This window comes from Platalea leucorodia (genome assembly GCF_965183815.1).
Source record: "Platalea leucorodia genome assembly, chromosome: 1".
Classification (NCBI taxonomy): Eukaryota; Metazoa; Chordata; class Aves; order Pelecaniformes; family Threskiornithidae; genus Platalea; species Platalea leucorodia.
In genome coordinates, this window is record NC_138823.1 from 94,272,101 (window position 1) to 94,284,037 (window position 11,937).

Below are 11,937 nucleotides of genomic sequence, written 5' to 3' on the forward strand. Positions count from 1 at the left end.
ACACACACGCTTACTTTTTCCTAAGAAGCTCTTGAAGGCATTTACTATTGGAGAACAGAGAAGGATGTAAGCATCCATGCTTTGTGAGTACTGGAATGAGTTGTCATTTTGTGTTGATAATAGGGATGAGAATATGCATTTGTGACTTAATAGCATAGCACCTATAGCATTATGGCCAACCAAGAGGGGAAGGTGAGGAGGGGAAGTTCACAGGTGTGTGATAGGTGATAATGGAGCTCTACTATTTATGGCTTGTTCATAATTTACAAAGGCAGATTTATTTATTAAGAAAAGCTGTCTCCCAAAAGTCCAGAAATACTCCTTAAGGAAACTCATTAATGCTTTTCCCATCTTCACTTATACCTATATACCGTGTATCTTCACTTAAAAATATAGATAGATGGACACCTTACACCAATGTCATACATATGTAAACACAATGAAGACCAAGCAGGGCTGTAACCACAGTTTTGGTGCCCACAGGTGATGTACGACTACAGCCTCAGCTAACGGGGGCTGTGAGGCCTGGGAATATACCACAAGTGCCATATCAGCTGGTGCTTGTAGGAGGGGCATTAAATACGCACCTGCCCAATTACAGTGCTTTGTTGGGCTGGGAGAAATGCTAGGCTTTCACAGGATTAGAGAATGGTTGACGTTGGAAGGGACCTTTGGAGGTTATCTTGTTCAACCTGCCCCTGCTCAAGCAGGGTCACCTAGAGCAGGTTGCCTGGGACCATGTCCAGGCAGGGTTTTTGAATATCTCCAAGGATGGAGAGTCCACAGCCTTACTGGCCACCTGTTCAGTCACCCTGACAGTAAGAAAGTGTTTCCCGATGTTCAGAGGGAACCTCCTGTGTTTCAGTTTGTGCCCACTGCCTCTGGTCCTGTCACTGGGCACCACTGAAAAGAGCCCGGCTCCAACCTCTTTGCACCCTCCCTTCACGTATTTATAGACATTGATGAGATCCCTCCGAGCCTTCTCTTTTCCAGGCTGAACAGCCCCAGCTCTCTCATCCTTTCCTCACATGAGAGATGTTCCAGTCCCTTGGTCATCTTGGTGGCCCTTTGCTAGACCATCTTCAGTAGCTCCACGTCTCTCCTTCACTGGGGAGCCCATAACTGGACACCAGTGCTGAGCAGAGGGGAAGGATCACCTCCTGCAACCTGCTGGCAACACTCCTAATGCAGGCCAGAATACCATTAGCCTGCTTTGCTACAAGGACGCATTGCTGGCTCAAGTGTGTCTTGGTGTCCCCTGGGACCCCCGGTCCTTTTCTGCCAAGCTGCTTTCCAGCTGTTTGGCTTCCAGCGTATATTGGTGCCCGGGGTTGTTCTTCCCCGGGTGCAGGCCTTTGCACTTCCCCTTGTTGAACTGCGTGAGGTTCCTGTCAGCCCATTTCTCCAGCCTGTTGCGGTCCCTCTGGATGGCAGCGCGACCCTCTGGTGTATCATCAGCCCAGTTTTGTACGATCAGCAAACCTGCTGAGGGTACGCTCTGCCCCATCATCCAGATCGTGAATGAAGCTGTTGCACAGTATGGGACCCAGCACTGACCCCCTGCGGTGCAACACTAATTACCAGTCTCGGACTAGGCTTCGTGCCACCGATCACCACCCCCGGGCCAGCCATTCAGACATTTTTTTCAGTCCACTGCACTGACTGTTCATACATCAACAGCTTGACTATGAGAGCCTTAGGGGAGACAGTGCTGAAAGCCTCGCTCTGAAGCCTAGGGAGACAATAGCCACTGCTCCCCCCTCAGCCACCAAGCCAACCACCTCATCGTGGAAGGCTATCAATCAGGTTGGTTCTGAAAGTGATGTTACTGTGGAGATGACCTCTTACTACTGAGTTTTCAAGGGCTGGTATATTTTACTTTACATATGTAGTCAGTGCGTGTTTCTGTTTCTCTTCAGGAATTTTGTGAATACTTTTATTCAGTTTAAGAAGCCTATCATTGTAGCAGTAAATGGCCCAGCCATTGGACTTGGAGCATCTATATTGCCTTTGTGTGACGTGGTTTGGGCCAACGAGAAGGCTTGGTTTCAGACGCCATACACTACTTTTGGACAAAGTCCAGATGGATGTTCATCCCTTACATTCCCTCGGATAATGGGCCTGGCTTCTGTAAGTAGCTTGCAGGGTAGGGGCTGACAGCTTCACAATGCAGTTGTGATAATTTATTCAGAGTGATTGCAAGACTCTTTACCTTTGCTGTGTTGTCTTTTCTTAATTTTTTTTCTTTCTCTCATGAAAATCCTTCATGAGAAACCAGTATTTATAGCTTCTCTGCTCCATGCTGTTACAGCCTAGTCTTCACCTGCGTGCACAGAACAGAAAGCAGGCGCAGGACCTAATCCCAAGTCATGTGCACCCTTAACCCTGACGGTGGCAGAAGGGTTCTGTCCTGCCTACCAGGACACACCCTCCCTCCTGATGCCTTGTGAGGACCAGCCACCAGCGTCTTGCATTCAGCCCAGCATCGGAGTGTAGCAGAGAACGGGCTGGTCTGCACTCGGTGTCATTACATAGCAGAGCACTGTCACCAGCTCTTAGCAGTCTCATGCTAGCATGCAAAATAAGTAATTCAGCTTTCATGCACTCATTTCCAAGAAGTCGTGTCAAACTTCCTTGCTTTGTAGAGCTCTGCTGATGTTTCACACTACCGTGTTATGCAAGACATAGTCCAAATCACCTTTGTGAAGGATTTTTTTTTTCACTCTTGCACTTGATTTACAGTATTGCAGGACTGAAAAAAAAGGTGACTGCATTGTTGCTGAAAGCATAAGCCACATGTTACTTAGTAACCCTTTTCTTGCTTTGCAATTAGATGAAAGAATCAAATGTAACAAAATGCTATTTATCTACATTATATTTTCATGTTGCTTACTATTTATTATGCTGTGTTCTTTGAAAACTTAGACCTACCTCCCATTCTAATTTGAAGTTGAACAGTAACAGTATGAAAGAAGCGCTTGTAGCTACACCTGTTTTTCCTAAATTACTGTTTATTATACAAGCCAATTTTTCCCTAGAGGTATTTATTGATTTAAAAATACAGATTTCGATGTATTAAAAGCATCAGTTTGAACAGGTCTAATAACTAATTGTGTGATATCCGGGTGTAGTTATTAGAAGAGAACAGAAAAGGTAACTGAAATAGATTAACAGTTATAAGAGTATCTTTAATATCTTAGCATGTTTCAAACTACTGATTGTTCCTTTCCCTTTTTATTTGGCCATCCATCCATTCATCCATCCATTTCATCCATCCCCGTCCTTTAGAGACTTGTGGTTGTTACTTTTTGTTTCTTCTGAAGTTGTACAAAAAAACACAAGAAGCTCTTCCCTGGTATACTCTTTCATGTGTGTTTGTGAATGCTCATTTTTCAATATTAAGATCTAAATTGAAAGCTTCCAGTGAAAACAATTAAAATATAATACAAAAGAAAGAATTAAGGCCTCTGTATACATCATAAAATTTGCTACAAGTGTATTAATTCAGCAATAGTAGTCCCACCCTTAACTCTTGTAAGTCAGATTCAGTGCGTTCTTTTTATCATCAGCAGTTGTGTAAAAATCTTCAATTCCAAGGTTGTTGGAAATATTTCCCTACTGAGTCAGTCTTGGCTGGTGAGCAGGTCTGTCGTGGAGGGGGTTTTATCACAGAACATGTTCAGCAGAGGTCATTATTACAGGAAATCTGAAGCCCAGGCCTTAGGATTCAAAAACGATACTGTATTGGGAATACCAAGAATTTTAGAAGGATTCTTAAACTTGGCTTTTGAGGTTTGAAAATAATCTATAATGGAGCTTAAGGTGACGTCTGTTTGGGGAGATATGTTGTTGTGCGTCTGCTCTGGAGTTCTTGGTCTGGTTTTCTGGTCCTGGATATGAAGCACAGGAGCTGCGTGATCAAGCTTCAGCCACTGGGTTTCCCCTGTTGGTCTCCAGCACGCTTGGCAGGATTTCTTATGGTTTTTTGTCAGCCACGAGGGATACACATTTCCATAGTGCCTGTAGTCCACATCACAGCCAGGGTCTCGGGCCTTACGGAGACCAGCTGCCTCCTGGTCACAGTGCAAGAGAGCCGAGCTGCTCCACGGCAGCTAGCGCAGCTGTGGGCTTGCACGAAGGTCCCCCATGAACCTCAAAGCACTCGCTGGAAAAGAGAGACCAGAGGATGTCCCAGTGAGGTTCCTCTGTGGAAGGAGAAAGACAAACTGAGTAGAAAAGGAAGGTTGCTAATGAGAACCTTACCTTAATGAAACATTTTTATCATTTTCATTTCTATTGCTGTAGTGTACTTCTTGGAAAGTAACCAAGTGCGTTAATTTTCACAGCAGATGCAAGGCATGATTAGATGATTAAAACTTGTTTAGCAGCGAGGCTCCGGCATACATTGTGTATAGATCAAAAGTGAAGATGCCAGAGCAAAACATTTCCCTTCAAAACCTGTCAACGGAGAACACTAATGGGAGCGCTCGTTTCATGGGAGGTTTTCTGCTAATGCTGTGTAACAGCTGGCAGAAACAAGATAACTGCACCATTGTCATTTGTGGGTTTTCACGTTCAGGAGAACTCAGCCGTTGCTACTGAGTTTTAGAAAAAAAAAATATTAAGGTTTTCTAACATTTATTATTGTCCTTGTTGTTACCAAAGATACACAGGAAGAATATATAGACCTGAGCAGCTGACTTAAATTTCTGACTTTCCTAACTCCCAGTTAGATTGACTTCACATTTTGATCTTTGATATAAGTGTTAAGTATCTATTAAAATTATCTTGAAAGAATTTTTTTTCCCCGTATCTCCTTAGGAAAATGATTCCTGTTTTTAGACAAACTTGTGTATATCACAGATTTTTTGGCCAGTGTTTCAGGTTAGCATTATTCACATATAATCTGGAAAATTAGAAAGTATAGTTGTGTTAGTTAAGGAACCTTGTATATTTGATTTTGCTTTCACAGAAGGTAGAACGATAGGGGTATATAATTTGTACCTTTAGTCTGAGGCTTTTTTTTTTTTTTTTTAAACTAATATACGTGAATCACAACTTCCATATTAATTTATGAGAGATGTGCTGATGATAAATTTTATATAAAAGATCCTAGGAAACATCTCCTTTTTACATGCCTAATGCACTGGGAGTCAGCAACCACACTGCCAGTAGAACCCATTTGTATTTCGTTACAAAGGGGCAAGTAACAGACCTCTGAGTTTTCAAATTTCTTCATCTGTAAAATGGCAATACTAGGAACATTATCTACCGTAATTAGATAACTTGAGATCCTTAACTGAAAGTTGTCATAATAATTACCAAAATTTCCAGTATTAGAAAACATTAAAAAACCTCAAAATTTTGTCCTCAGAAATGCTACACCTGTCAGGTTTGGGTGTATTATAAGTCTTATTTCCCATATTTCAAAAGTCCAGTGATGGCTTTGTCATATTTTCAATGTAAATTAGTCATTAAGAAACAGTAAAACTGATCTTTTTTTTTTTTTTTTTTTTTTTGAGGTTGACAATTACTCTGACTTTTTAACTTCACTGGCTGTTTCTGTGCAGATGTCACTGCAAACAAAAAGTTTAACTATATAAGAAACTTCACTAAAGGTAGAATTTTCACTAAAGGTAGAATTAAAGCATAAGTGTAAATGGTTGTAGGATGACGCTTTAATGGGGAAGCAGATAAATAGTGAAGTGTATGATAATCACAAAGCAAAAAGATTGACAGAACTGGAGATCACCTTATTGTATAGAATCTAGCACTCTGTTCTGCACCTTTAAACTATGTACAAGATCTTTCAAATACTGTTTGTTTGTTTGTTTTTTTTTTAATATGGCTGCTAAATCAGCTTTTGAGAGGATTTATCAGTTCAACATGGAACTCCTGAATAAAATGGGAATGTTTATTTTCTATGAATTTGATCAGAAATGGGAATACATCCTGCTCACTTCAGTGGGTTTGGGAGGTCAAATTCTAAGATGATCCAGCTATTTTAAGTGTTGCATCATAAACGAAATACTGCTGAAGACTTTTGAGAAGTGCTGAAAATAAACCCTATATTTAGGTTTCAAACATTTTCAGTACTAAAAAACATTTTAGTTGCAAAATATTTAACTGTTCTTTTCTACCAAGACTGGCAGTTCCCAGGAGGTCTACTACCAAAACTGGGTTATCTTTGTAATTTACAGATAATGTAGATTTTTAGCAAAGACTTCATTGCTGCAACTAACGTTATTATAAAGGACAAGCTGATGTATTCATTGCTGTTTTACAGATCTGCCATGCGTTATAACCTATTACCACATATACAGTTAATCAAGTCAGCAATACTGCAAGAAAGCTAGAGCTAATGAACAGTCGTGAATGGGAAATGACAAAAGACATTTTCACATTTAACCCTTAATCATAGACCTCTCTCTTTTTTTATTTTTTTTTAATAACTACTGACATAGTATAGCCAACAACACCAGCCAGCTATCTTAGGCAAGTCTTTATTAATTAAAAGTTGGAAGAGCTATAATAAAACTATTTCGAATAGTGCAGGCATTTTCCTTATTTGTTTTGAACATTTTTCCTTTAATGAGTTTTGTCTCATTACATTTCATACCAGAAGTAACTTTTTATCCCTTCAGGCCAATGAAATGTTGTTCAGTGGAAGGAAGCTGACTGCACAGGAAGCTTGTGCCAAAGGACTCGTCTCTCAAGTGTTTTGGCCGGGAACATTCACACAAGAAGTAATGGTTCGAATTAAGGAACTTGTCACATGTAATTCAGTTGTAAGTTTCCTTTATTTTCTTACAATACATTTTTATGATTAGATTAATAAGCATTAATCTAAGTATTATTAGACTACATCTTTATGTCTTTTAACACATTTGTATCTACCTTTTTGTTTCTGGGTTTTTGAGGATTTTTTTTTTTAAGTTTGTATCTGCCTCTTCTTTATCATATGCCATAGTACATTGTGGTTAAGAACATTAAAACAGCATTGGACTCTTTACAATATATTTTGGTTTTAACATAGTTGCCTAAGTCCAGCTTCTTCTAATCCACAGTGTAAACAGTTGCCCCAAGAACTGCACAGAAGCACAGAAATCTAGAGTTGTAATTTAAATTACCAAGGAAAAAAATGCAGTCTTTAACATTATGTTGAACTTACAGCTTTACGAGTAGTGCCTAGTACATTTGTGGTTGTGTGCACTACTGGCAGTTGCACAAGACAGCTAAAACTACTGATATTTGATGCTTTCTTACCAGAAGAGGTGTAGTACAAATGAACTGGTCTGTGCATTAGAAATTTTGGATTTTGAAACAGATTTAATAGTTTTCTAAATGGAAAAGCAAATGCGATTTTTCAGTCTACTTTAAATGCTCAAGACATTCAAGGCCTCCCTGCTTATTAGAGCAGTGCTGGATAAGTGTTATGATTAGCCTTCACCAAAACGGAGTTGGAGTTTCTCCAGTTATCAGTACAAAACCATATATAGATATTCATAGTTATGAATTTATGGTTTTCATTATTTCCACATTTTTGTACGCTTGTAAATTGTGCTGGTATAGGGTAAAGGAAATCCTGTGTGACACTATGAGAAAGACTCTATGAGAAGCATTTCTTAGGGTCATAGCATGTCCATAAATTGATAAGCCTAAGTTCATAATCAGCTTCAGGATTCATCCCTATAAACCTGTAAGCGTACATGTCGCTCAGGTCTCATGTAATACTAACCCAGCTCACTGTTTTTTTGGCCTAGGTACTTGAAGAATCCAAAGCTTTAGTACGTAATATCATGAAGGTGGACTTGGAACAAGCAAATGAAAAGGAGTGTGAAGTTTTGAAGAAAATCTGGGGCTCAGCACAAGGGATGGACTCAATGTTAAAGTATCTGCAGAAGAAAATTGATGAGTTCTGATGAGATGCCCATTGACACTGGAATTGTATTTCTTGGACATCAGGGCAAACAAAATATGCCCATATGAAAAACCTATAGAAACTCACCCCTTGCTCAGCTTGGGAATAGGAGTGGACCCCCCCTTCCCCTTTTATTGTCAAGGGGTTTAAAAGTACTGTATCACTTAAATTTGAACAAAACTCCTTTCTCCCCGATTGTTACATATAGATATATATACACACACACAAGTGTATGTGTGTGCATATATGTGTCTTTTATATATATATATAAAATGTAAATGTGTGTGAGAGTGTATATGTAGACACACACACACACAAGCTAAAAAAAAAAAAAAAAAAAATAGAGTGCACTACCAAACATCTCTTTAAAGGCTCTAGTTTTTGTTATCTTTGGCTAGTACTGTATCAAATAGAGAATGGATTAAAAAGTGAATGGTGTTGCATTATTTTCTGTGTGGCAGGGAAGTCTGGAATAATGCTTTTCTTTTTCATTAGAATACAGAATCGAAACGGGTATTAGCCAGCCCTTACTTTCACTGCCCAACGAGTCAACTAAGATACAAGGCATTGTCTCAGAAGAAGGTTGAAATACCTCAAGTAATGGAACATTCTAAAAATTTTTGGGAATTAAACCCTATTAAGATTAAATCACACACAGCCCCCAAAAGAGAGTGTGCTCAGGATTAATGCTAAGAAAACACTCGGTCCTTTTTTGGGGGGAGGTATAGAGGGGTGGGAGGAAGGGGGCAGGAATATGTTTAATTCTTACCCAGATAGCATGAAGAAACCACTGTCTCTTGGGGAAGGGGAATGAGGGGAAGAGGGAGGGAAATGGAAGAAAAAAAAAAAAAAAACAAAACAACAACAAAAAAAAAGCTTGTTTTGCAGTATTAGTGAATCACTGAATATCTTATGTATGAATATCCTAAGTTATAAGTTAGTTTTAGTGGGTTTTTAAATAGTCTCTCTGGGTTTGTTTTTTTTTTGTTGTTTTTTTTTTTTTTTAAATAACTACGTAAGTGCTTCTGTTGCTGGGTGAGAATACTACTTTATATGCAGTTTGGGTTTTGTTTTTGGTTCTTTTTTTTCTCCTATTTGCTGGTTTAATTGATGTATTACACCAAAAATGCATTTTATGTTCATAAATTTTAGGTTCACTTAGAATATATTATTTAATAAGTTAAAATTCTTTTGGCACACTATTAAGTAAAAGAAAAACTCCTTTAAAAAAAACCTACCTTATATTAGATGTTTAATGTTCTTTGTCTATGCTTTTTTATTATTTTAAAGATACACTATATACAGTATGGTGTAAAAGAGTGCCCTGTGTAAATAGACCTATTTTGCATTCCTTTCAGGAGTGGTTATTGATTCCTGACTGCAGATATCTATTATTACTTGGGTATCTGTGCTTGCAATCTTATTGAATGTATTATGAAGAATGAAAAAGAAATCAAACCTTATTTTTGTACAGTTTTGAAGTTTTTACTTGGAACTGACCCACCTCCCCTTCCCAGTGGAGAGCTGTACAGTGTGTAAATCTGCCTTTACCATGGATTGGTACAGTATTTTTGCATCTGTGGGACCTACTTTTTTGTTCTAGTAGCTTGAACTATATATAAACTGTACAATCTGTAAAGTTTTTATAGAATAAATATTCAGCTGTGAAAACTGGTTAAATAAAACTAATATTTCTTAACACATTTTAAATGTGGTTCTCTCATATAGTTGCCTTTTTCAAAGACATCGCAGTTCTGATTTTAAAGTAAGAGCGGCGGAAACAAATCCTGCAAATTAAAGACTTTGATATTTCTGTTTTATTTTGTTAAGAACTTATATAAGTTTAACAATTTCCTTCAAAGGAAAAGTTGAAAATTCATTTATTGTTGTAAACTATATAGAAGTTTTCTCTTAGAGGAGGTGGATGGGGAAGCAGACATATAGGAAGTCATTCTACTCTTCATTATTTTGGTACAGTTCTAAAAGAACACGCAGTCCATGTTTCCTTGCAATCTCAAAAATTGTTATTTTCCCTACGATGCTGTTGTACAGTGAGAATTCCTTAGTTGAATTTGATTTTATTGAAAGGGAGAAGGAAAGATGCCTTACCTACAGTTCTGTAATGTTAAACCTTTTGGAGTTCAACTCCAATTTATATAGAGATCCCTTTTCCGGCATCTGTAAGAAGCATTTGGGCATAGATTGCCCAAATCATCCACTGTTTCAGCTGGAGGATTATTTATGCTTTCCTTAAACAGGAAAGAACTTCACTATAACAGAGGACTGGATCTAGAGAAGAACGAAATCAGTTGAAGGTGCAGGCAATTCAACTGGAAAAATAATTCTACTTGCTTCATTTTATGTGTTACTATCAGTCAGGCTGTTACACTGCCTACAATTTTTATGTTAAGATGTGAATAAGTTGGTGACCATGTAAATTCCTGGAAAAAGTCCATAGTTCAGACCAATTCATATACTCTGTCAGCGTTACTGTGCAATTGCCCTACCTTTATATTAAAAGCAGTAACTAACTTTACACTATTAACAAATTATGCCCTCATTCATAAATAATGTACACATTTTGTCTATATACTGGCCTACAGGGATACTGTTTCACTAGGAAAATACTGTCCAGTTCTTTTCAGCATAGGTCAGTAAATAGCCTTTGATGTGCCTGAAAGTTACAGCTAAGTCTAGTTTTGTCTTCGCAAAACCATAACAGAACAAAGACAGAAAAATTGTAGACTTCTAATAGCAAGCAAGAAGGCCTGAAAGATCCTGAAAACTGACTTAAGACATATTAAAATGAGTGTTTTCAAGGCTTTTCTTCACAGAAGCCACAGGTCGCTGTCTAGCCTGGTTCATTGCTGATGCTTGCATTGTTCTACCTGAATTTGCAGTACTGCATAGATAAACTCACCTGAAGCATCGGCTTCAGCCTCTGATGACTGAATGCAACCGTAGCCACAAAGGTTTGACTGGGCCCAAGGAGAAGCGTGGGGAGGCTGCTGAAGCCAGCGTTACTTCTAAGGCACCTGCTTTGGAGTCGCAGCCTCACAGAAGCAGCGGTACTTCAAAACGGCTTCTGTTTGGTTCTAGTGCTGATGTGTGAACAGCTTGTACCTGGAGAATTTTGGAGCATCGTGAATTGTTGGACCAGGGTGCAATGTAAGAACATAGAAACAGTATCTTTCTGAATGATGCCCAAGGAAAAAAAAAAAAAAGCCACATGGAAGTTTTTTTAAACAAGAAAAAGTTTCCTCAGTTTTTTCCTCCTTCAGGCATGAAGGCAAATCACAACACCTCTTTGGGTGTCAGAAGTCTAGTCAGGGGCTAGTAGAATTAGGAATAATGGTATTGGAATATAAAAATTCAGCTAGTTTTAGCCTTGCTCAGTCCTGACCCCCAAGTCTCCTGTCAAGAGTGTCTGCTATCTTGATTGCATCGCAGTACTACACAACCTGCTTAATTCCTTACAGAGCCTAGAGATACGTCAGTGTTGGTGCCGAAACTTAAAAGCAGCGCAGGAGCCTTGATAGCGCAGCGTAGCAATCTTTCTGTGACATTCTAGTTCTCTTCCTGGCACAGGTAACCTCTCGGGCACTAGCAAACAGCAAATGGACAAGCATTGGCAGCTAGGCTGCTTTCCGCTTTCCCCGCGGAAGTTCCATCACATTCGAGTTTATTTTTGGAAGTAAAGAAGAGAACTTTTCTCCTGGTCAGGAAACAGTACCAGAGAGGCATGGGTTGAACGTACTTGGAACTGTTTGAAAGCCACCTGCGTGCACTTAACCACGCCTTCTGCTGATAGGTTAGTTTGAGCAAAAATAGAAAGCAGAGCAAGATCCTACCTCTGAGTAAGCTAAGCTACAACAAAAAGTATTTTGGGATACTCTGAAGATCTGAACTCACCCATATGTCTTTTCCTTGTTCAAACTTCCTAATTTGCATGAATCCAGGATCTGAAGCAGTTTCCTTCAGCGAGTCCTTCACTGGCTTGCTGACATTGCTAAAAG

The 11,937-nt window shown here is 39.0% G+C and overlaps 1 protein-coding gene across 1 annotated transcript in view; it reads left to right on the forward strand.

Moving 5' to 3' along the window:
- CDYL (chromodomain Y like) overlaps positions 1-8,622 on the forward strand; it is a 106,550-nt gene extending 97,928 nt beyond the window's left edge. The window contains exons 5-7 of the mRNA XM_082306556.1: positions 1,920-2,130; positions 6,645-6,788; positions 7,764-8,622. Of these exons, the coding sequence (XP_082162682.1) occupies positions 1,920-2,130; positions 6,645-6,788; positions 7,764-7,922 (514 nt within the window). The 3' untranslated portion in view covers positions 7,923-8,622. The remainder of the gene's footprint in view (positions 1-1,919; positions 2,131-6,644; positions 6,789-7,763) is intronic.
- The last annotated feature ends 3,315 nt before the right edge of the window (positions 8,623-11,937 follow it).